The sequence below is a fragment of the Thermobia domestica genome, chromosome 18 (assembly GCF_964235325.1).
Source record: "Thermobia domestica chromosome 18, izTheDome1.hap1.1, whole genome shotgun sequence".
Classification (NCBI taxonomy): Eukaryota; Metazoa; Arthropoda; class Insecta; order Zygentoma; family Lepismatidae; genus Thermobia; species Thermobia domestica.
The window spans coordinates 56,644,779-56,672,227 of record NC_137471.1 but is presented as its reverse complement, the minus strand read 5'-3'; the positions used below and the strand labels follow the sequence as shown (position 1 = coordinate 56,672,227).

The window sequence follows — 27,449 nt, the reverse complement described above, 5'->3', positions numbered from 1 at the left end:
TTTTATATTTCTCTGACGATACAAGGCACTCTCACTTCCTGAAGTTCTAAGAAAGCCAAATCTTTGACAAAGATTACTTGTATCGTAGGTTTATACATTAATCTGAATAATGTATCACCAATTCACCCTGAAGTCTATCGTGTAATTGATTGATTAGATTATTTTAAATCGTTTACGTAAAATCGGAACTGGTGTGTAACACTAATTATGAATATTTTTCATTATATATACAGGGTGGACCAAAAGTAGGTATACAGTCTCGTACTGATCAGCTCACTGTATTTCATATCATTTCTTATTGTTATCAAACAGGTAGACCTAGTTTCTTTATTATTTGTTCTTAATGTCTTTTTACTTACACTTTAAGCTCGGAACAGCCGAAGCAAATAAACCTATAAGCTAGAAGGTTATACTTGATCAATGCAGGGGTGTATATCTACTTCTGCGCCATCCTATATGTCGGGTCTATGAAGATTTTATTGAAAAAAAAAATGTACGATGGCTTAATGTAAACGACAGACCACGGTAATGAAGTTGTACTGATAGAAGCTTCGTGGCCCTTTCCTTTATCTTTTCCTATAACTCTTCGTAAAGAATAGTGTGTTGAATCGCCAGGACGGGGGATATATCTTCTTGAACTGCGAAGAACATCATCTCTGGAATGGATAACCTACTATTTGCATCATTCTCATTGTTTTTGTTTCCTCAAGCATTTCTTTTTCGTTTTCTTCATCCTCGCTTTTTTTCGTTTTCATTTCAAAACGTTTCCTTCTCTTTATCCTCAACATTATTACTGAGATGTTTAATAATATTGAAGTGTTAATTTATTATATGGTATTTACAATAAATTTCCGTATGAGGTTTCCCAATTTTTGGCAAATTTATATACGGAAAATTTGTTATTACGGAGGTAGAGTAAAGAAGTTGATTGAGAATGAGGATTAGTTAGGATACCGTACCATAACTGAGTAATTATTTCATTATTCAGATATTTGTTAGCACTGACCACACGATACACTCTTGCGTCCTATAATTCCAAGAAGTCAGATCCTTGGCAACGGTTACTTACATCACAGGGTCACGTATTAATCTAAATAACGAACCAACGTTCACTCCTACATAGATCAACTATGCAACCAGGGCCGGATCATTCACATAGGCGAGCTAGGCAGCCACGAATAGGCGACATATTTTAGAAGTGGAACAGAGGGTGATTTTTTTTTTTTTCAGAGTTTATAACATTAATGAGGTGAACAGTTATTACAACAATCTTCCATAAATTTTCATTAGAGAAGTCATAGCAATAAAAAATGATTTCACAATTTTAAAAAATAATTATCTTAAGTGAGAAATATTGCATGTGAGTTTTATATCATGCTTAAACAAATGGTAACAGTGCACTGAAAAAAAAAAACAACGTATGTGACATACGTAAAAACGTAAGTTACATGTGGAAATCCTGTAGTTTTTGGACTTAACGTACAGCAAACGTATAATTGAAAAAGTATATTTTATATGTACTTTCCGTATAAGTGTTCCGAATAAACGTACTTGCCGTACGAACGAAAGAAATGTATATAGGCAGTCAGTATCTCACATACAGATGAACGCATGTAAAATAGAGCTGACGTATGTAACATACGTATATGTATGTAATATACGGAAGACTGTTAGATATCATACATCCTGCAACGCATGATGTAACATCTAAGCAGGAAAAGTATGTAGCATATGGATAACATATGTTCTGTACTGATTTCCGTAGTAAACATAAGGATTCCGTATATTTGTATAATATAGTGCTGTAACAGATTTTTCTCAGTGTGGTATGATGGGGTGAAGATATGAGAAGGGATAGAGGCGACCAAATATATCTCGCCAAGGGTGTCAAAATAGAGCTGACCCTGCATGTAATGTTCATGGATTAGATTTTTTTATCGTTGACGTAAAATTGAAACTGGTATATATATATATATATATATATATATATATATATATATATATATATATATATATATATATATATGTGTGTGTGTGTGTGTGTGTGTGTGTGTGTGTGTGTGTGTTTAATCGGAAATCTTGGCATATTTGGATATCCTGTAACAAAATCACTTAAAAGTTATTCTACATCTAGCACCATTATGTAAAATATGGAAGCACTGTCCGCTGGAGAAGACAGAGATGCTCTTAGCCCATCATGGCTATATTCTCTCTTTCTGTCTCTTTTGGGCCTGTCTAGTTTTCCCTCGGGAAATGGTTCTTCACAGCAACCGACGTCGCGGAAACACCAGCCCAACTTTGTTTCCACGTATTCCACAGAGCTGAATAGTTGAAGCAGCGTTTTCCCCAACGCCATTTCTTCATTGTAATATAGGCAGATCCACAGAGAATTGAGATTTTTTTTTTCCAAGAAGTAGAAGAGAATGGGAGAGGAGAAAAATACTAGTTGAGTACAATAGACAGGATTTCTGCCACATAACCACTCTCTTTTTTTCTTTTCTCTGTGTTTTCATTCCCTTCGTCACGGTGTCTCCAAAGGGAAGTGACTGCTCGGAGAAAGAGAGAACCGCTGTTATTAATTGCTGCCGAGATCTCTGCCCGCAGTTTACATGTTGGGAAGAGATGGCATTTAAGCTCTTTTTGAGAAGGGAGCAATTCTATCCAATTCTTTGTGTCACCTCCAAAAATGGGATGAATAACGACTGAATTCTTCCTCTTTCTCTCTCTTTAAATCCTTTTCTGCTCTTCATCACTATATGCTTGTCTTGTCTTTTGCATATCAACTGTCGACGAACAGGAAACTAAAATCTACATTTTTAGAGATCTGCAATAGATTAAGAGAAATAAAGAAAAAAATGAGTTATGCTTTCCGTCCTTTGCTTTTTTATTTTGGAAATAGTCACCATCAAATAACACTTAAAGAGAGAGATGGGTGGAAGTTTGCCTGAGATTAGGTTAGGACATTAAAGTTTTCGTAAGGGATGAAGTGAGGTGATGGTGAGTTGTTGATGTTTTCGTGAAGGTGAGGGGTAAAAAATTAACTTGATAAACAAAGTGAGATGTGTGGTTGAAGTTTGCGAGGATGAGATGATAGGAGGCGTCGTAGCTTACGTGAGGAATGAACTGAAATGAGGTTCAAGTGAATAGTTGGTATTTTCGTAAGAGTGGAGGTAAAGAGTTTATGTAAAAGATGAGGGAATTGAGTTTTTGAACTTTGGGAAGCGGTGAGACAAGGTTGGGTGCCAAAATTTGCGTCCGAGATCAGGTAAGAGTGAAGGTTTGAAGTTTGAAGATATTGAGTAAAGTCTTTAAGAGGAGAAGTCCCAAAGCTTACGAGAAGAATGAGGCATAATTAGGTCAGAGTAAGTGATTGATGTTTTCGTGAGGGGAAGGGGAACAAGTTTATGTGAGAGATGGGGGAAGTGAGAGTGTAAACTTGAGGTTTGTGAACGTAGGGCGAGGAGAAGCACTGGCGTTTGCATGAAGAAGAAAGTGAAATGAGGTTAGAGTGAATGGTTGATGTTAGAGTGATGGTGAGGAGACAGTTTATCTGAGAGATGAGGTGAGGTAAGTGGTTGAATTTTTCGAGAGGATGAGGTGAAATGAGGATGTCAAAATTTGTATTAGATATGAGAAGGGAGTGAAGGTTTGAAATTTGCGACAAAGAGATGAGAAAAAGCACTGAAGTTCGCGTGAGGAATAAGGTGAAATGAGGTTAAGGGTGAGTGGTTGATATTATAGTGAGCTTGAGGGAAAAGACTATCTGAGAGATGAAGTAGAGTGAGAGGTTGAAGTTTACGTGAAGTTGAAGTGAAATGACAGGCTAAAGTTTGTGTAAGATATGAGGTGAATGTGGCTGGTAATAATTTCCTTGACAGAAGATTTGATAGCTTGAAGTTTACGTAATGGTGAAGTGAACGTGGGGTTGGAACCAAACAAAACGTGATGGAATGGGTCATGTGTCAAATGATCACTTAGGTCATGATTTTTGTTCCAGTCATCCGGGTCTGGGTCTTGCTTCTCAAATCCGGTCTGATCCGATGACTCGAACAGACCAGCAACCCAGAAGCAGCCGAAATACATCTCTACAGCATTACTGTAAAATTTTATAGTTGATTAATGATGTTCAGTATTCGAAGATTCGTTTGTTTGATTCTCGGTGGTTCATTTCTTAATCAAGATACCATATTTTCTATATTTCGTGTTTTCACAAGTATAATTTCGTGTTTATTCGTTTTCCCATACGTGATTTTTGAACATAGCGTATGCAAGAAGGATTAAGAAAACAATTTTGGTCTCAGAGGTACGACAAGTTTTACAGTTCAATTAAACTTCGACGATCTCTCATAAGAGAAACGTGTTGCTTAGTTTTTCTGTGATTCAGATGCGTTTGTAATTAATAAACCTTGTAGTTATCTTCCAGTGTAATGCTTGACACACACACACACACACACAAAAGCAGAGACTCCAACAACAAGCGAGAAAGAAAATTATATTTATTGAAAAGGGAGTGAGAGGGGAGAAGCACATTTGTTAGAATTACATTAATAGTCATAGCTACGCATATTCCCCATATGTATGATGACGATTCGTCATGGGTCTGTCTGGGTCACGGGTCTGGCGAGTCATGGGTCTGACTGCCTCTTGCTCAGCCGGGTCACGGGTTACGAATTCCATTACTACATGTTTGCATTGTAGGGTACACAATTGCGTATCCTTAGTACTGTACAGTACATGAATGTTCTCGTTATTGGTTTCATCATTTCGTTTAATACCATTACAGCAATAACGTTGTATTGGAAGATTTTACGCTGTTGGAGTATCTTGTGAAATGCTGATTCTCTCCGTGATTTGCAAGCTGTATGGCTTGCTGTTTTAATGCATTGTAACCAGGGGCGGATTTAGGATTTTAATTGTGGGTAGGCCCGCTTCCTCGCTTATGGATACATATACACATTTGATTGATTAATGACAGTAGAAAAGTACTTTTACAGACAGTAGGAATTAGTGGTTGATGCTATTTGTTAAATAATTATCTACCATTGATATAAATAGTGAAAAATATATTTACTCTTTGTTGTATCTTTTAACTTTTATATATTTTGCAAAATTTTTAGGTAGGCCCGTGCCTACCCGGCCTACCCGCCAAAACCGCCACTGATTGTAATCGAAGATTTCTTTCATTTAAGTGACAACTACAGTACTTCACCAAGCACATCTTTTGTAATTTACCACATCTACTTCGAATTACTCCTGACTCCACGAAACATCTCTTTTAATTTCCCACACTTATTTTAAATTACCCTTATCTCACGAAACGGATCTCTGTTAATATCCCAAGCTCACTCGAAATTATCTCTTACCTCATGAAACAGATCTCTGAATTTACCACACCTACTCCAAATTACATCTTACCTCACGAAACAGATCTCCTAATTTCTTACACCTACTTCAAATTACTCTTTACACACTCAGCAACGAAAATGTATGACCCTCTTCAAATAAGGCTTTCCTTTCTCAAGTCTTCTGTTTTCTAACTCTTACTTGTTGATTATCATATATATAATTAGAGGTTCACGCGGATATATAATATTGTATCCGTAGTGCATCGGAACATTTCAAGCCGCACCCGCAACATCTCTATCCGCACTCGTACCCACAGGTAGTGTGATAGTAACCACACATAACTTGTTTGTTCTATTGATTTCAAAAATAGTTTCTAACGTAATAATTGTTAGTATATTCTTTATGTTTTGTGAATTCTTTGATATGATAGCAATAAAATTAAAGCAAAACGTTAAATACAGTTCTTCCCTTTTGTACTCGAAATAAAGTTTAATAGAATTCGTGGTGAAACAAATTACGGAATTAAAAAAAAAAAAACATGCATACTTAAGGTCTCCTTGAAAGCAGATTTAAGACAAGAAAATTGTCAAGTTGGTAATATCGTGCAAGTATTTTTGTCAGTTAATTTTAAACCATTTTTTTAAAAAAATCTCTTTATCCCACTTTTTAATTACATATAATACGTGAGCGTCTTTGTTTAGAACGTAATAGTGAAATTGAAACAAAATGTCCTTCAGAAACAAGAATAAGTCGTTCCAAAGAAATTTAACATAGAACCACATTACTAATATATATATAATAGGCTTTTAAGAGCAAAGCAAAATCAAAGAAAATTCACCATCATCATCTTCATATGTATTCTGCCATTATTGGAAGGTCACTTGCTGTAACTGAGAAGTTTCCATGCTCCACGGTCTTCCGCTAACTTCATTTTTTTCTTTTGATATTGTCCATAAATTGTAGTCTCCTTCGCCACTTCCCTCTTTTTCCTGCCACCATACCCTTTAGCACGTCACTCATGCTACAGTTCTCCAGTAGCCAAGTTGGCGAAATCATAGTGATTGGTACGGCAAGATTGATATTAGTTCTAGGCGTGCTCAAAATTACTTTTTAACAGTTGGGATACTGTGGGGTGGAAGGCAACCGGAAACCACCACTCTGTTTTTCCCTAGTTTGCTAACAGCAGCAGAAAGAAATTCCAACGAAACAAAATTTTCCTTTGGAGGTTGTTTGCTCCTTAAATGTAAATACACTAATTCGCGACGCGAATAGTCATCTTTTCACAAGTATGCGCAATTTTATCCGCCATCCACAAAGAAACTAAAACTACAGTTCATCCACAGACAGCTATATTGTTGCGAATACCCACATCCGTGCAGATTTCTATGGTCGTTCCACCTATTCTACCTCCGCTGTTATTATTTTTTTAAAGTTCACTCGACTAAGAGCCTTAGCCTCCTATTAAGCGGTAATCTAGTCTACAGTATTCTAATTATATCAAACTATTGCTAGAATTTTTGACTTTGTTAAGCACCCAAATATAATATTTATTTTCTTTTATATTTACAGATGGAAGTAGCTGTGCACCTGGAATGTTTCAATGCCCCGAGGGGAAATGTATTCCCTCGTTGTGGGTGTGTAATTACCAGAAAGACTGTGAAAAGGGAGAAGATGAATTCCAAACATGTCGTAAGTATCGCTTTTTGTGTTTTATGTACAGGTAATAGAAAGATTATGCTCAAATTGTAACTTTATTATTCTTTTCTTTTTATTGATGGGGCGTATGTGGCTACTTTTGTTTGTTGAGTTAAGCGTTCCTTTGAGCACTAAGACTACATGAGGTGAGCTAAGGACCTACAACTTGACGTGGGATTCCAACCACACGGTTTCTATCAGGATTGAACTCGGGTCCCCTGCGATACAAGCAAGTACATGGCCAGGCGCATGACAGTAAACTTCACGCAATTAACCTGCTCCTTGGAGATTGGTGGACATCATCTCTTTCTAGTCGTCGAGATGAAGTGGTCCTGGCGCGTCTGCATATCGGACACTCTCATCTGACGCATAGTCATGTGCTGCGTGAATTACCCCGTCCGTATTGTGAAGACTATTGTCCCACTGAGTATTCGGCAAATTCTTGTCGAATATCCTAAATACTCAGAACTCAGAGAACTTACAGACTGCCTCGTATCCTTGACCGAACGTTGGGGGATGACCTGTTTTCTGTTATTCGTGTTCTTAACTTTGTGTATGCTGTTGGCCTCGCTCACATTCTCTAAGCATTTTAGTTCGTTGTTCCTTCTTTTACTTTGTACGTTGCTTATATTTTATCCTTTATTCTCATACTTTATTGTTTTTTTTTTTTTTTGCTATTTATTGTTCCTGTTATAGTTTTATCTTCATATATTTATTCTTTTATCTGTTTTTCTGCTTTTTAATTGATAGCGTGTTAAGTGATAGCATGTGGTAAGTAATAGCAAGTGATAGCATATGCAGTTCTCGAGATATGAAGCGTACAAGAAAATCTTTGATTGAATGAAATATATTGGAATGGTTTGGTTCAGGGCCCACAAAATTTTTGAACGGCCCCTAAATCGAGATTTCTTATTTTTTACGGAATAAGCACATAACACTGCGTTAAGTGGTAGTTTTGATTTAGCTGCACTAAATGTAGTTCTCGAGATATAAGGCGTATAAGAAAATGTTTGTTTGAATGAAATACAGGGTGTCAGAGAAGTCCTTCCCTGATTACAGAAATTGATAACTCAGGCTAGAAATAAGATAGAAATATGAAACTGGTGTTGAATTGTTTACAAACTATAAAAGTTTTGGTCTGTGTCATTGGGGTTTGGACGTCCGTGCCTATCTCGATAGGACATTTCCTGGGCGATGGATTGGTCGTGATGGACCAACAGCTTGGCCTCCACGCTCTTCTGACATAACCCCATTAGACTTCTTTTTATGGGATTATGTCAAGGATGAGGTCTACCGAACACGTGTACCAGATCTTGAAACCCTGCAGCAACGAATAACCACAGTCGTTGCATCGATCCCTCCAGTGATGTTGGCTAATGTGTGGCTGGAAATTGAATATCGCCTAGATGTGCTACGTGCTACCAAGGGTGCTCATGTGGAAGTGTACTGATGTGACCAAAACTTTTATAGTTTGTAAATAATTCAACACCAGTTTCATATTTCTATCTTATTTCTAGCCTGAGTTATCAATTTCTGTAATCAGGGAAGGACTTCTCGGACACCCTGTATATTGGATTTTTTGGATCAGGGGCCATAAAAAATTTTGAATGACCCCTAAATCGAGATTTTATATTTTTTACGGAATAGGCACATCATACTGAGTTAAGTCGTAGTTTTGGTTTGGCTACAATATAGTTATCGAGATATAAGGCATACAAGAAAATTTGTAATTGAATGAAAAACATGGATTCTTTAGATCAGGGGCCAGAAAAATTTTGCATGCGGAATAAGCATATCATATTGAGTTAAGTGATACTTTGTGTTTGGCTACACTATATGTAGTTCTCGAGATATGAGGCTTACAAGAAAATCTTTGATTGAATGAAATATATTGGAATGTTTCGCTTCAGGGCCAACAAAATTTTTAACAGTCCCTAAATAGAGATTTCTTATTTTTTACGGAATAAGCACATCATACTGAGTTAACAGGTAATTTTGATTTGGCTGCACTATATGTAGTTGTATAAGGCGTATAAGAAAATGTTTGATTGAATGAAACATATTAGATTTTTTTGGATCAGGGACCATAAAAATTTTGAGTGGCCCCTAAATCGAGTTTTCATATTTTGTACGGAATAACGGAATAAGCACATCATATTGAGTTAAGTGGTAGTTTTGATTTGGCTGCACTATATGTAGTTGTCGAGATATAAGGCGTACAAGAAAATTTGTAATTGAATGACACACATTGGATTTTTTGGATCAGCGGCCACAAAAACTTTGGATGGCCCCTAAATCGAGTTTTTGTATTTTTTGCGGAATAAGCACATCATACTGAGTTAAGTGGTAGTTTTGGTCTGGGTGCACTGTATGTAGTTCTCCAGATATAAGGCGTACAAGAAAATATTTGATTGTATGAAATATATTGGATTTTTTGGATCAGGGGCCACAAACATTTTGAATGGATCCTAAATCGAGTTTTTTTTTTTTTTTTTTTTTTAACGAAATAATCACATTAGACTGAGTTAAGTGGTAGTTTTGGTTTGGGTGCACTATATGTACTTCTCAAGATATAAGGCGTACAAGAAAATGTTTGATTGAATGAAATATATTGCATTTTTTGGATCAGGGCCCAAAAAAATTTTGAATGGACCCTAAGTGAAGATTTCATATTTTTTTTACGGAATAAGAACATCATACTGAGTAAAGTGGTAGTTTTGGTTTGGCTGCACTGTATGTACTTCTCGAGATATAAGGCGTACAAGAAAATGTTTGATTGAATGAAATATATTGTATTTTTTGGATCAGGGCCCAGAAAAAATTTGAATGGCCCCTAAATCGAGTTTTCGTATTTTTTACGGAATAAGAACATCATACTGAGTTAAGTTGTAGTTTTGGTTTGCCTACACTATATGTAGTTCTCGAGATATAAGGTCTACAAGAAAATTTCTGACTGAAATATATTGGATCTTTTGATCCAAAAAGAAAAAGATTGGAAGCTTTCAAAATAAAGGTAAGGGAAGAATGAAAATATTAGTTTGATGGAACCAAAATGAAATGGAGCTTGTGGAAAGGAGAACAATACAAATATAGTTAAAATGAAAAGACGAATTAGTTAGGACATTATTTTAGAAGAAATAGATGTGGTATGGGGTTTGGTAAGTGGTAAAAGAGGGAGGGGAATAAGGAGATTACAATTGATGTTGAGGTCTTCTAAAGGATAAACCTTATGTTAAAACGAAGAGACTGACGAAGTAGAGTAGCGCATCGAAGCTTCAAAGTTAGAGTTAAACATGTTCGCCTTGTCCCGATGTTAGCAAAGTGATTATACAGGTATATTTGGAAGAGGTATATAAGGTGTGTTAAAAAAAAAAAAAAAAAAAAAAGACCGTACTTTTGCTATAAAATCTGTACTGTTCATTTTACATTTTAAGCACTGTCCCCCTTTAAAGTAGTCTCCTTTACTGGCAATATATCGTTCCCAGCCTTTCTTCCATTTTCGGAAAGCCTCCTGGAATGCACTTTTCTGGGATGGCGCGCAGGTTTCTTGTCGCCTTGTCCTGAATCTCTTCTATGGTTTGAAAAGGGCGTCCTTTCAAAGTGGTTCCAAGTTTGGAAATAAGGAAAAAAGTCTCAAGGAAGTTTTCATTGCCATTTGCAATGGCAAGCAGTTCCTTCCCTTATACTTGGTTAAATTTTTTTGCCAAAATTTTTAGGAAATTTCACACACACACACATACACACACGTTGCTCTTCAGGTTCTTCAGGTTCTTCCGAAGAACAGATTGTGCATGTGCTCACTTCAGCATTTGTAACTCGGTTGCTAACGGCAATAGCGAAACGAGATAAATGAAGTTTATTGTCTAAATCTGCCGTTATGTGCACTGAGTAGTCGCAGTGCACTTCCCTGTGCCGGTTGACTCGCTACTTCGAAAGTTTGATCTTTTTTTGAATACACCTTGTATTATGCAAATTTGGACAACTGAAGAGAAGTAGATTAGAAATTGAGATTATCGGTGTCATTTATTATTATTATTATTATTATTATTATTATTATTATTATTATTATTATTATTATTATTATTATTATTATTATTATTATTATTATTATTATTATTATTATTATTATTATTTTGATATACTCTAATTTCAGAGTGTAAAAAATAAAAGTTCCACATTCTTCAGAAAGGAAAAATATAGTTTTGATGCGTGATTATTTTAAAAATCAATGAGGAAATCTAAACTTGTATATTACAATTCGTATAAGAGATTATCTTACAGAATAAAAGGAAGCCCACACATTTGCATTTCCTCAACTTTTTGTATGGCTTTTGTATTCAGAAAAGTGATTACAAGTAGTAGCTAATTTGTGAAACTTCCTCGAACAGTAAGTGGTGACCCCATTTGCTTTGGTTTTATTTGATTATCAAAGCTTGCGAATGGTCAGTGATTTACTGCCAAAGGCTTTTCCCCCCACCCCCATCTCGAGACCTCTGTTTTTTCTTTTTCTCTCTATTTGGTGAACCTGATGGACATGGCAATGAAGCTTCCTTGACCTGTTGCCAGAAGAGATTAGAGAGTTCTTACAGGAAAAGACCCTCTGGGGGGAATAGGGATGGGGATACGGGTAGTAGGGTGGATGTTGAGAAGTGGAGTACGACTAAAACAAGAAAGATAGAAAACACACTGTAGTCAGTCTGTCAGTGGAATTCTCTCCTCCGCTAGCCTTTCATACAGAGAAAGAAGACCACTGAGTGAAAGGGTGAATCTGCCTGTGCAAATCAGCGTTCGCCATTGATTTTGAATTATGGTCACTTTTGCTGAGAACACACACGCACTCACAAGCAAGAAATATATGTGAGGACGATCAAATTGTGCTTGCCTGATTACTTGGAAGTTATCCACACATATATAAAAGTCACGAAGGCTGCGTTCAAAATGAAGAGGTCTTGGACGGGGTATACACTAACTATATGCAGAGGTTCAGATAAACAAGCCATTAATCATAGTTTTGTCAAATATATCTCTATCGTGTCACTTTATAGAGCGGGTATCGCTGTCATAGCAAGAACGATACAGCTACGAGCCACTGTATAAGTTTAGCATCCTCCATTCCTCCCAAAAAAGATGAGCAGCTTCTAACATGAAAATAATGTAGATATTTACTTGCTCCGTTTTCTCTCCTGCCTTTATAAAAATATTTTTATAGTAGATAGGGAAAACATTATGAAAATAATGAAGACCACGCTGATAAAGTTAAAATATTTTTAAAAAATGTTTTCTCTAAAATAACGAACAAAATATAATAAATCGTACTAAAAAGTAATAAAAATGTTTTCAAGAAAATAACTTTTACGAAAAAAATCTATTTATGTATGATATTAATAAAAAAAACATGGGAAGCATTCTCATATACAATTAATTTATAAATTCTTCAATTCTCATATAAATCAAGTAAGGTATATGAGAGCGTACTCATGCTTTTCTTTTTTAGTGATGCATAAATATAAAATTTTTAACAAGTAATTTGCTTGAAAACAGAATTATTTTAAAAAAATCAGTACGATTTGTTTTATTGTGTTTGTTATTTTTTAAAAAAAGAAAGCATGTTCTTTTTAAAAAATCAAAATGTGTTATGAAAAATAGAGAAAATCTGAAATTTTGTTCGAACTTGTGAATGTTAAGGTTAACCCCTGTGTACTGAATAATCCCACCTTACTCAACAGTAAAGTTCGGTTGCATACTGAAAGGCTGACATCGCTCTTTGAAATCATAAGTGATCTAACTTATACATATACAATAGAAATATATGAGAATAACTATTGTCACCCGATATAGATCGCTGTGCAAAATTTCTTCATTGCATGACATCGGAAAATAAATTAAATAAATGTTTGTGAAATTTGAAAACATGGTTGAACAATTGTAAGTTAAACGAATTAAATTAAGGTTGAAGATTTGAGGACACAGTTGAACCATTATAAATTAAAGAAGTTAAATTAAGCCTGGAAGACTTGAGGACGCGGTTGAAACATTGTATGTTAAACAAGTAAAATAAAGGTTGGAAGATTTGAAGACAAAATTGATTCATATTTAATTGGAGAAAAGCATGTAAAAAAAAGTGGTTAGATGTTGAAAGTTATAGGATATCGAAAATAGAAGATAAAAAGTAGGTAGCAACTACTTAAGATGAGGTAGAAGTGGATACAACTAGTATGAGTTAAAAGCTTGTATCAGGTCTATGAAGCTTTTTTAAAATGGCATAATAGATCAATGTAAACAACATGTACACTCATGTCCAAAATTATTGTCGCATGTCTATAAATATGTTGTTGTAGGAATATAATTTGACAGCGAATAGGTCCGGTATTTCTTACAATGTTAGTATTTGTATAATCTGCAAAGGCATGTATGTGGAAAATTTCATGTCAAAAGAGCAGTAAATAAGAACATAAAACTAAAATAAAACTTCCTTGTTAATTTAGCAACATTTTGTTTTACTCATTCGAATTTTCGTATTTATAATCCTTTTCCTATGAAATTTACCACAAATATACATTTCCTGATTATACACATAGTATCAGTATTAAAAGTACCCTGGAAAATCATTATCAAATTATATTCTTACAAGAAGACAGTTATAGATATGCGACAATCATTTTGGACATGAGTGTACGTTAATGTAGCTGTACCAGTAGAAGAATCTTTGACATATTAACACTTTTGCTTTTGGCCTTAAATACTTATACATATTCCAGCTTTCTCTAAGTCTAGTACGTAAGGTATTGGATTGAAGAACTAATTTCATTTTCGATAGCTATGATGTATTATAGTGAAGATATGGAGTAAACACAATGGTAAGGCTAAGTGGAACAAGCATTTAGGAGGGTGAAAAGTTTTCATTCGTGGGTTCTTTATTTAAAAAAGAAGAAAAAATACTGCAATATTTGGTTAGTGAAAATAGACTCTTCCTGCAGTTACACCTTTTTCGTTTAATTTTATTTTATTTTATTATATTTTATTTATTATTATTATTATTATTAATATTATTATTATTGCCATGCTTAACAAATGATTAGATTCCATGGTCTATGAAGTACAAAGTCTGTTATGCGAAGAAGTTCTCAATTGCACGTTGCATCGCTAGGTCATCGAGAAGTTCTTCCTCCCAATAGGTAATCGAAATGGCGAAAGAAATATTGGTAGTTGGAAGACTTGTTAAGAAAATACGGTGAGTAAGAAGAGTTTTCATACCGCAACTCATCGAGGGGGTAAGAAAGGCTTTTATGGTGCAACACATCTAGTGGGTAAGGAAAGTTTTCATACTGCAACTCATCGAATGAGTATGGAAGGTTTTCATACCACAACTCATCGTGTGGGTAAGGAAGGTTTTCATACCACAACTCATTGTGTGGGTAAGGAAGGTTTTCATACTATAACTCATCGAGTAGGTAACGAAGGTTTTCATATTGCAACTCATGGAGTGGGTAAGGAAGGTTTTCATACTACAACTCATCGAATGGGTGTGGGTAAGGAAGGTTTTCGTATTGCAACTCATCGAGTGGGTAAAAAAAGGTTTTCATACTGCAACTTATTGAGTGGGTAAGAAGGAATTCATACTGCAACTCATCGAATGGGTAAGGAAGGTTTTCATACCACAACTCATCGTTTGGGTAAGGAAGGTTTTCATACCACAACTCATTGTGTGGGTAAGGAAGGTTTCCATGCTGGAACTCATCTAGTGGATGAGGAAGGTTTTCATACTATAACTCATCTAGTGGGTAAGGAAAGTTTTCATAGTGCAACTCATTAAGTAGGTAAGGAAGGTTTCCATACAGCAATTCATCGAGTGGATAAGAAAGGTTTTCATATTGCAACTCATCTAATGGGTAAGGAAGGTTTTCATACCGCAACTCATCGAGTGAGTAAGAAAGGTTTTCATACTGCAACTCATCAAGCGAGGAAGAAAAATTTCCAAATTGCAACTCATCGAGAGTCTGCGTCGTCCTTTGAGCGTCATACTCGTGCATTGTCATAATGATGCCATGAGGATGCCATTACTGGATGCTTTCGGACAAGTTTTGATGTATTTATGTAAGTTCAATACTATAACGATCCGCAGTGATGGTTTTGCCTCGATGGAGAAAGACATGGATCACCAGAACACCATACCAGAAACAACACCTTACTTGGGTGGAGGATTGAGTTTGGACTATAGAACACTATACTAGAAACAATACCTTACTTGGATGGAGGAGTGATTTTAAACTATAGAACACCATACTCGAAACAATACCTTACTTGGGTGGAGGATTGATTTTGGACTATAGAACACCATACTAGAAACAATCCTTACTTGGATGGAGGATTGATTTTGAACTATAGAGCACCATACTAGAAACAATACCTTACTTGGATGGAGGATTGATTTTGGACTATAGAACACCATACTAGAAACAATCCTTACTTGGATGGAGGATTGATTTTGAACTATAGAGCACCATACTAGAAACAATACCTTACTTGGATGGAGGATTGATTTTGGACTATACAACACCATACAAGAATCTATACCTTAATGGATTGATTAATTTTGGAAACTGTCCTGGACATTGATCACGAAATTGTAACCATTCATGATTGTTGTAGCAGTTCTATTTTTCGCTAGATGTGACAACCTGATTCAGGAAACTTTCTCGGTTATTTCGTAAACTTAAAGAACTAGAAACATCCAATCGGCAATCATTGTTGAGTGGTCCGATCAAATCAAGTGGCATCATGAGTCTTTTTCTCTTATTGATATCCGCGGAACTACTGAACGACTAGTGTATGCCTCACTCCTTTGTAACTGCACTTCCGAGAGTCTGCTCCCACAGTTTTTCTGAGGAGTTCTCATAAAAAGGTATATGTGGCGGCAAGGATAATTTTTCAGTGATATGTCACCAGCACGACATTTCACAAAACCATGGTATATGGTTTATTCATTTATCATTTTTGGCCCAAATTCACTCTTTGTATTATTATTATTATTATTATTATTATTATTATTATTATTATTATTATTATTATTATTATTATTATTATTATTATTATTATTATTATTATTATTGCGAATAGATGTGTAGAATGTCGCAATTTGAATTCCTACAGGAAAATTATTCGCAACTGTGTGTTCTTTATGATATGCTTTCAAACGATCCTGATATATAACATACTTCTGACAGACTGGACACTCTAACCCTATTTTCTGAACATGTATGAAGTTTGTGACCTCGTACGTGTAACCTCGATCTCTATTCATCGTTACTTGCGTTATAGATGGTGGTGTCCAAGCAGACATAAAATACGGAAATTTCAGTCACACTAATCAACAGTTTGCCCATAATTTGTGTCCAATTTCGTCTTCGTAATTTATAAAGATATCTAAATGTCTGGACCTCAAGTTTCAATTTGTTGTATTGGTGTTCTGTATTTATATTTTAAGATAATATGAATGCGAATATAGGAAAATTCAAAGATGCTCTATTGGAATGGGTATCCTAAACAAGGCTTGATCTCTATAAAGGAACTTGATATCTTTGCTTTATTTTCTTGGAAGAATAAGAAAAGAGCTCCCTTCTTAATCTTGATATATTATTCAAGAAGAAGAACTTTTTGTTCTTCTATTTTTGTTTTTGGAGCTTTTTTCTCTCCTTTTTTTTAATTCTTCTAAAACACGGAAGTTGTGTTTATCTTTTTAATTTTTCTCGCTAGGTGTCAGCACAAAGTCCTTTACTAGTGATGGGAGTATTCTAATGTCATTTTGATATATTTTTAATGCCTGCAAGTTAGCGATGCCTAAAGCTAACTAAAAAATGAAGAAGAAAAAGAAAAATACGAAGTTTGCATGTGTGTGTGTTTTTGCGTGTATGTGTGTGTGTACGAAAGCAAAGGATGGGAAGAAGAGACGATGATGAATTTGTTATTGATTTTAGCATGAAATTTTTGTTGAGGGGGGAGTAAGACTCATCTTATCTCCTACGTTTAGCTTGTAACATTTTTACACATTACGTACAAGTTCTGTTGAAAGAGATATTTCAGGTTGAAGGAATTGCAACTGGATCTATGTTTGACCTTAATACAGCAGAAACCGATTTTTACTTTTTATTTTTTATTTATTTATTTATTTTTTTTTGAACATGCATTTTTGTATCGAGCATATTCTATGTCCCGTTTGTTCTGTGCTTATTTAATAAATATTTTGTATTACAGAAACAAATTATTCAACCCGCATTGCACATAAAATATGCAGGTTGCATTTAGATGTTTAAAAATAATAAGTTGTGCTACTCGTATTTAGAAATGAAATGAAATTTGTAATTTTACGTCCCACGATTATGACATCAAGGCTAAAGGGGGCGGACGGTTAATGAAATAAATTATCGTGAAGGAGTTGTTGGGCTGATAATCCATCTTATCATCACCGTCTCCCATAGCCTCGGTGCACAATCGTCAGATGTTAAAACTGAAAAAAAAAAAAACCGAAAAGAAAAGAAATGCTGAGTTCCCTCGTGTCCCTATGGTTAATATTCGCGCCTTCGGTGTAGGATACCCGGCTTCGATTCCCGTTGAGACTTCATGGTGTTCAGATCCTACGTTAAGCTATAGGTCCACATCTCATATAACCTCGTTGACGATAAACTTTATATAAGTGGTTTCCAACCTTTTTTGTTCATGCTCCACCTAGGCTCCTCTAAAATCATGATTCCTCTCATTGTATCATATGATGTCTTCCCTGTGTACTTTCTTCTTGAGTGCTCTTCTTATTTTTTCGAAGCCGTTAAGACTGAAATAAACGTGAGAAAAAATTAGTAGAGGAGAGGAGGGCAAAGTGGATATATGAGGCAAAGCGAATAACGCAATTTACAGTCAACTGAAAACAGAGGGCAGGAAATGTTTGCCCCAGTTTATGACGTCACTAGTGAAAGAAAAGAAGGGCGTTACTGTTTTATGTGTACGTGTTGTTGTTTCGACGAGAGAGGAGAAAGAAAAAAAATACGCATTTTGCTAAAAAATTCAAGAGGTAAGGATTTTGAAATATTTTCTTACTATTCCGTAGAATGTTTGCGAACACACTATACATGGACAGGGTGGGATCTTACCTTTGTTATCATGTTTGAGAATTATCGTAAATACGTCGTCCATATGCTGTAGACAGTCTTTTGTCTCACGTGGTAGTGTGGGGCAAAGTGAATAATTTTAGAAGGGGCAAAGCGAATAGCGATTCACTTTGCCCCAAGCATAATACAGTACTGTTTTAGAACATCTGTTTGGCACTAAATGTGGTATTGACGGTACGTATACGTTGCAACACAGCTAATTTGAATATTGAAATTCATATTAAATTTGTTCCGTTAACACTCGCCGAACAAAAACATAGCAGTAGTAATAGTAGTAGTGGTGGTGGTCGTAGTAGAGTAACATCAGTAGTTGTTGTAGTAGTAAGTTGGGTTAAGATAAGAGTTCAGTTAAATAATCGCAGCGGCTATTAACGCAACTTATCCTATATTAAACTATGAAATTCTATACCACTGTTAAGAAACTATTAGTTTGATTTTACATCTTTTAAAATGATTTTAATTAACTTCAGATCTTTGTTTGTTTCTTCGTTTCTCTACTTTTTGCCTCGAATCAATTTACGTAAAATGTTCCATACATGTTCAGGACTAATGACTACAGTGGCGTACGGTGAAATTTTGTTCGGGGAGGGGGAAGCTTGAGGTCTCTACGTGCAGAGGAACTAACGAGTACCTCTATCAAGGAATGTTTAAAACAGAAGATTGCGAAGAAGTATAGCAAGTCTACTATGTCTACCGAACCAAGTACTGGTGCAACTTCCGTAAAGGAAGTACCAGAGAAAAGAAGGAAATCTACCATTCAAGGTTCTCCTGCAAGAAGAAATGTTTTGCTGCGGGTATAGCTCTCCCAAGTACATCTGGAATTACAAATAAAAACATTCCAAATCACCAGAAGACGGTAGTTACCAATGCAAGTTCTGTCATGAATGTTATTCAGATCCACTTAATGAAGACTGGATTCAGTGTTCTATTTGTCTGTCATGGTTTCACGAAAACTGTACCGATTATTATAAGGAACAAGACATATATTATTATAAGGGACACATTTGATATCTGTGTAAACCAAGCGTGTGATGTGATGTTATTTTCAGCCTTAAGCCTTATTATTGTTTTTTTAAATCTGTTTGCTACTACGTAAATTGTACTCATTAGAGTTACTATAGATTGAAAGATACTAGATGCCTACTTAATAAGAAAAAAGACTTCTATGGACTTGAGGTTTTTTAAACATATTTAGGGATCATGCGTATGCAAGCTTTGTCTAGACTTAATTCTATATTTAAATATGTTAGGCTAGTACTCACAAAATATTAAACATTTTAATCTTCTGGTAGGTACAGCAGTTCATTTAGGTGTTTTTTTTTATTGTCTTATACTGTGTACACATATATTGTTCTTCTATCCAATTTCTGTTTTGCATATCTGTATTAAACACTGACTTTTAATGTATGAGTTTTGCTTATTCACTTTGCCCCACTATCATGATCCGCTTTGCCCTACCGGTGGGGCAAAGTGGATAAATTGCAGTAGTTCAGTAATTAAGCAATATCATTTATGTATATGCAATTCTCGTTACTATTGTATTCTTATTTGAAAGTTTAATAATCATAAAATATTTCCTCAAAACTTTGGTTTCCTGGTCTTAATTTTAGTTGCCATTTGAGGCCCTTGAAGTTAAGTGATCCGCTTTGCCCTCCTTTCCTATAGATTAAGAACCAAAAATGGTAAAATACAACTAAGAAATAATTATAAATAAATCTTTTGTTTTTATATAAATGTCTCTGTAGAAACTAATTTCTTGTTGTTTTGAAACAATGACTTTCTGTTTTTTTTTTTTTTTTTAATTTTAGAAATTATTAACTTCCCTAAATTCTCGAATCGTCCTTTAGAAAACCAAATTGCTCTTCATTAGTGGTTCGTTCGGCACTTGGGAATCGTGACTCTAAATTCATCAACAAGTTACGCAGCTCAAATTTTGCGTTACGAAAATAAGTTAAGCAACTCTCATCGTACGTTACATAGTATGCAGCCTACGTTTCGCATTACAATAAGTTCTATGCAGCCTGCATTTCGCATTTCAAAAATGAAATATGCAGCCTGCATTTTGCACAATAAGTTATGGAGCCTGCATTTTACATTACAAGATACAGTATAAATAAATAAATAAGTTATGCAGAATGCATTTAGAGATTGGATGTTGGAGGTGACATCAGCACTATTTGCCCCTATCAGAAAGACGTAGAATTGAAACTCAGAAGTTACCAATATTAAAACTAAAAATAAAACATATATTGACAGCTAAAAGAGAAGCAAAGGAAATCAAACGTCAACGAAAGGTAAGTTTAAAAAGAAAAGAACTGTAGTATGCAACTTGCAGTATACAGAAGAAGATGACTTGTCTCTGTAGTAGGCTACTTATCTCTTGTAAAAACAAGTTCTTCGTTCAGTGTCTTGTCCTGTAAGTTTTTGATGGACTACATCATATCTGTGTTTCTTTTCGCGTTTTCTCATTTTTATCAATTTCTTACATTCCTTTTCGTTGCTTTTTTTTCTTTTTCTTTGCTTTAAAAATCTTTTAAATAAATATGAAGTGCTAATGCGGTTTTGCTTTCTAAATGTACCAGACAGGTTTGAGAAATGTCTTCGGGTCTCATTCTAATCGAAGGGAAAATCCCAACCTACAACTTCTCACGGGAGAAAACGGGCAACGTCTTAGGTGGCCAACGTAGGTGGAGACTGACAGATTCCCAGGATAAAGTACCAACCTCCACTAGGTGTTAACGTCCTCCTCGGAGGGCGGATGAGACTCGGAAACTGTCCTAAAAGGCGGATGAACCACCAGGTGGTCAATGATATAGAGATGTGGAAAGGAAATAGGAATACTACCACATTATTTTTCTCCAGGAGGGACGATGGAGGATAATGAATACAATCATGGTTCTTCCTGAGATAAAACATTTCGGAGGTAAAATTGTCCCCGTTCGAATCTCTAGGTAGGGACTACTTCGGGAAGGATCATCAAAGGATAAAATAACTTTTATTTCAGCATAGGGACCTGGAACGTACGACCTTTAGGACGTGCGGGTAAACTTCAGAATTGAAAAGTGGAAATGGATAAATGTAACGTGAACAAATTGGGCTTGAGTGAAGTAAAATGCCCCCCCCCCCCAAAAAAAAAAAGATTAGATAGTATCGGGAAATTACACATTATTCTATTCGGGTGGCGTTAAAGTCGAGAATGGTGTCGCGATAGCAATGAGAAAGGAAATACCAAAAAGCTAACCAAAGTGGAATGCTGCAGTGGGTGCTTCATGTTTGTAAAGTTAAGTGCAAAACCAGTGCACTGTAACCAATAACCGTGAAAATAAGTGCCTCCTATCATGAAAAATATACGGTTTACCGTTTTTCTAAAATAATGGTAGGAGACCGTTTTCCTGTCAGATGCTTGTGTCGGGCATGCGCATTGGAGAGAAAAAGCACATGTTCGAAGCGAGGATTCATAGCGCGTAGGTTCGGATGTGTTGTGCTTTGTTTTGTTTTGTTTCTTTCTTTCTTTTGTTTGTTTGTTTGTTTGTTTAGTGTGTGGTTTTCTGGTGTGATATATACAGTAGTGTACTGTTGAATATATCCTGGAAATTCAATATTAAGCAAGGTAATGTATGGGAAAGCACCATGTTAATTTTTGAACTTTTTTCTGTGACAAACAAAACTTTAGTTGGCTATCGTGGCAAGCAGATCGCTCCAAAGCGCAACAATTCGAAACCAAGAAGCTGCTCGATGTATAAACTAAAGTCTTACGATAATGTAGCCAACTACGAGTGGTGGTGAAGCTAGAATTAGAATCACACTGTTGAAATACTTAAAAAAAAAAAAAAAAAAAAAAAAGTGCTTCGTAGTTTACCATACTTAGTACAGCATTACACAAATTGTGTTGCAATTTTTCATGTTACAGAAATAAAAGAATACTATCACTCATGTGTGCCCGAAGGAGGGGCAGGGGGTCGCTCCCCTAGATAATGAAAACGTATTAAATTTCTTAATACAAATAAAAAATATCAAATGTAATAGGGTATATAGTAACCAGGGAGATGAGTCCCCTAGAAAATTTTCATCGGGCACCCATGCTGTCATTATTTTTTCTGGATAAATGAATTGTTAGATTTGAAAAATATTTCTGTAAATGTTTTTATCTTTAGTTTTGTTCTGAGTACCTATAATCTGTTCTGGTGTCTTGTTGATACATTTGAGCGTTTAATAAATATGAAAAAGTTCGATACTCTGGAAGTTTGGTGACTTTTTTTTTTTTTTTTTTTTTTTTGAGCATTGATGCCACTGTTACATAATTATGCAAACACGTATTTATTAATTTGGGATAGCGGATACTGGATATTGTAGGCAGTGTTGTGAGAAGCCATATGGTTTTACACTTGTTTAGTCGTAGTTCTGGTCATTCTAAGCTATGTTGTCGGGTTATCTGGTTGGTTATCTGAAACCGTAATAATGCGACTAATCGAATGAATCGCTGATTAGAATATTTGAGGTCTATTAGTCTACTGGTACTCATAGCGAAAATACATGCGATAAAGCGAGTCTTAATACTGCAACAAAATATCGATTTATGAATATCTTAAAAGGACATGGATGTTTGTTCCAACTACATTTTCAAAGCGTGCGAAAACTCAGCTATAAAATTCAAGTAGTTTTTTTTTTTTTTATGTAATATCAAATCCTCTTTTGGTGTTTTGTTCAATACACGACAAAATTGGTAATTTTGAAAAGAAAAAGCAATGTATGATGTTCAAGATGATATCAGAACAAGGGTTCGATATTACAAACTAAGAATTAATTTCAACTTTTATTCTTATGGATATTATGCACGTCATAGGTGCAACGCTTCTTTCGTTCACTTTTGTGTTTTCTTTAGTTAAGTAGTCTTTAACACCAGTGGACCAGCGTGCACTCTAGTTGCATCCATCCAGGAAAAATTATTGCTAGCTAGTGTGTGTACTGATACAGTTCCAGCAATTCGATGAAACTTGGGTCAATATATATTGCCCAGCAAGAATTCTTACTGGATCTAGCAAGAGGGCACGCTGGACCGGCAAGGACCTCTAGATAGGAAATCGGTGTGATAATTACCGTAAATCTTGTACGGTATGAACACACCTGTGCTTTTTTTTTAAAAAAAAAAAAAAAGAACCGATTCCTAAATTTTACGGTAAATTACCGTAAAACATACGGTACCAAATTTGTTTCTAAACACGGTCAATATTATTTTGCTTCTAAATATACGGTCTGCCGTTTTTATGAAAAAACGGTGGACCGTAAAATTTAGGGTAATCGGATGACAGCGAGAGTTGACGGTAATCGGTCAGTAAATTTAAGGCGAAATTTTTTACAGTGTGGATATTGTGATAATACAAGTGTATATACCAACAACTGACTATTATGACAATGAATATGACGAGATTTGTGATATATTGCATCAGGAAGGAAGATGTAAGGTCAACGCCATACTAACGGGAGACTTTAACAGCGTAGTAGGAGAAAAGGAGCTGCGAATAAGGTGGTGGGCACCATTTGAACTAGGTAGAAGAAACGCACGAGGCCAGACGCTGATCAATTTCTCTAAGCAATATGATATAGTGATGACGAATACGTGGTTTAATAAAAGAAAATCCAAGGTGCACGTGAAAAATTCTAGGAGATAAGAAACGCTACATTCGATTACAATTTTACCAAACAGTGTTTCAGAAATAGTGTACGAGACGTGAAGACGCTACCGGGAGCGGACATTGATTCGGATCACAATCTCCTAGAGGCGAAAGTGTAAACTTGGTTAAAACAAATCAAGGATAACGGGAGGAGAAATCCCAAATGGAACGTGGAGCGACTAAAGTATGAACAGTGATGTGAAAGAAGAAATTGAAGAATGATTCTGTGCAATTTGGAAGAAAATTTGAAGAAAAATTGGCGATATGGTAGGCAACGTAGACAATAGCTGGGGAAAAATTAAGCAGAAAAAAAAAAGAGAGAAAGAAAAGAAATAGCTCTATGTGAATCGATCTTTGAAATCAGCTTTCTTCCGAAAAATTTGTCTGAGTGAGTTATACAGTGGGACACTTTAACTTATCTCTAATCGCAAATTGTATTATCTCCAGGGGCACTGTCGGCTAACTTTGCCATATATCTGAAAGAAACCCTGTCCGTAACTTCAGGGGTACTGTACCGCCCCTGGCCACTAGCTAAAAAAAAAAAAAAAAAAATAAAGTTTCAATGCTTCCATCTAGGAACCATCTGTCTCAAAACTTACTTCTGTGTGAAGAACAGAATACAGTACTTGGTCGAACTTGAATATGTGAGTTATAGTTCTAGCTAACCTTGTGAAACCAGTTTTTGCATACAAAACATTCTATGTTTACAAAAGTAAGTGTGCTCAAGACATGGTTTTAATATTAGTTATTGTTTCTCACATTGGATAATACTCTAGTTTCCAAACGCATGTGATGACGTAAGGCGAGGCAACCATGCAAAAAAAGCACACTAAAGACTGTGTGATGTAAGAAAAAAAAACACTTTCTGCGTTGCTTGCTTCCTCACCAACAAGTGTGACAGGGTTTAGTTTTTGAGTGTATCTGAGTGTGTGAAAATGGCGTCATATGTTTTCAAGGATATTCAGTCTCAGGACACCTCATATTCGGGGTTGCCAGATACACAACTTTAGCACTAAAATTAACACTATTTCATATAAAGCTCATAGGTATGTGCGTGTTAAGGAAATAAGGGAAAGTAACATACATGAACAAATAACAAGTTGCCTGAAGTATTGAGTCTTTGGAAGTCGCAATTGACATACATTTATTGTGATTTAAAAACAATATTATGAAATCACATGTGCACAATTCTGAGTAATAACCTTCTTCCATTTTACCGGCAATATCATAATCTTGTCGCTACAGAACTTCTGTGAGTCCTGGTCAAGAAATTGTCTCCTTCTTTCTCACCTCAATCATAGGTTGGTGGGCAACATGGACGTTTTAAAACTTTTCTCTCCTTTGGGATATCTGTTTTATACTTCGATAAGGTTTCTTCTTCACAACTGCATTTAGATATTCTATCCTTGGTCTTCCTCCTCCTGCTTTTTTTTTTCCTTCTGCCTTTCTCTCTGTTAACACGGTGATCCAATCGGACTGCCGAATAAGATGACCAAGCATGCTGTTTCTTCTTTTTCCTATTATCTTCATGATCTGTCGTTCTTCATTAGCTTCGTTTAGTACGTCTTCATTCAGTTCCCTTTCGGTCACAGCATTCTGCGCCAACACATTTCAAATGCTTCCAGCTTGGATATTTCAGATTTTCTCAATGTCCATGTCTCTGATCCGTAAATCGTCACGTTCCATACCAGAGTCTTAATAAATCGTTTTCGAACGTCCAACGACACATTTCTTGATGTTACCAGTTCTCTTTTCCTATTAAATGCTTGTTTAGCCTGCGCTATTCTAGAACTTACGTCTTTTTCACTTCTTCCAGGCGAGGATATTAGACTTCCAAAATAGGGGAACGTCTTAACGTCTTCGATTTTCTCTCCCTCTGGCCATACATTTGCCCCTTCCTGTCCTATTCTTGGCACTTTATCACTTTGCTATACGACACCCTTGTTGTTGACCAGTGCTGGCCGTTTCTTTTGAGTTGCTAAGTGTACTAGCGTTAATTGTCGAAAGTACATGTCTCACTCTATCATTCAGCCCGGGGGCAGGAGTTTGTGATGCACTATGTCCTTCCAATTCCACCAAACGCACAGCATAACGTCACTGGGCGTCATTGTTGGCTTTGCTACAGACTGTGGAGGTTCTTCTCGCTTCGGCCACAAACTATTGTTACACTATTGTCGTAGGTTATCCATTTTCCATCACTCGTCAATCAACCGCTTCAGAAATGGCTCAAGTTTATTACGTTTCATTAGAGATTCGAAGATAGGAATTCGATCGAGCAAATGTTTTTGAGTCAGTTTATGTGGCACCCAAACGTAGTTTTTTTTAAACCAATTTTCTCCAAATGGTTTAACACTGCTTGGTAATGGATGTTTAGGCCATTGGCGATGTCATGTTGGCTTACGTGCTGCTCTTGCTCAACTTTTGTCAGAATGGCAGTGACGTAACTAGGGCGGCAAACGGGGCCTGTTACCCGTTTGCCTGATTAGGAGGGCGCAAAATTGGGCAAATACATGGAGAAGCGTTTTGGTTTGGTTGGTGAAGGAAGCGCTAAGGTGAGTTTTTGCCCCGGGCGACAACTAGCGTAGTTACGTCGCTGCAGAATGGCATCCAATTGTGCTGTGGTTGGTCGCCCACTGCGAGGAGCATTTTTAACGTCGAAATTTCCAGAACGAAAGCAACTGAATTGTCCTTTTGGCTGTTCCTTTTTGATAATGTATCTTGTTCATAAACAACACAAATTTCTTCATAGACCTGCGCAGCAATGGTACCTTTATGGACATAAAATTGTAAAATGTAGCGCAAATTTGCGGAAAGTTAACACATCTTCATCAACATCACATTACGTATGATTATAAGAATTCCAACATTTTGTTTGCATGTCTACTATCTCTGTCTGTCAGCTATTGAATGACGTTAGGGCTGGGCTATTGCGACACATACACACTGGGATTAACTCCATCTTGTTCGTAAAAGACTCAATACTTTTTAGACTACTTTATGTACAATAGAAAAGCTTTAAAAAGTATGTATTTTAGTGCATATACTGAAAGTGGTCACCACAATATTCTTCAAAGCACGCATCCACTATTGTTACACTATTTCCAAACATTTTTCTAATAAATCATTTTGTAGTTTTATAATTTTTATTGTTTTCGAGCCTGAATCTCTAGTTGGTTGGAGTTTTGTGTCCCTTTTGATCAGTGAGGCTATATGAGACGGAAACGTACAGTTTTTTTTTTGTGAAATTCGAACCAGCATAATGCATTCAAATTTCAAGGCGCTCTTACCGAGAATCAAACCTAGGACCCGTACACTAGTGAGTTTTGTTTAACACTGTGAAACTGATGGACTTGGAAACTTCGGAGCTCCAATATTAAAACTATGAGTGACAAATCGAACCTATTCTTAAGAAGCTGAATATACTTTATTATTATTATTATTATTATTATTATTATTATTATTATTATTATTATTATTATTATTATTATTATTATTATTATTATTATTATTATTATTTTGTTTAACGCTTCTGCAATGGACATTGAGATCGTGAGTAGTCCTTCATACTTCATTGTGC

The 27,449-nt window shown here is 35.8% G+C and overlaps 1 protein-coding gene across 1 annotated transcript in view; it reads left to right on the top strand.

Annotated features, from left to right (window-relative positions):
- The first annotated feature begins 6,918 nt into the window (after positions 1-6,918).
- The window catches only part of mgl (low-density lipoprotein receptor-related protein megalin), a 298,877-nt gene continuing 278,346 nt past the window's right edge, over positions 6,919-27,449 (top strand). The window contains exon 1 of the mRNA XM_081747000.1: positions 6,919-7,035. Within this exon, the coding sequence (XP_081603126.1) occupies positions 6,939-7,035 (97 nt within the window). The 5' untranslated portion in view covers positions 6,919-6,938. The remainder of the gene's footprint in view (positions 7,036-27,449) is intronic.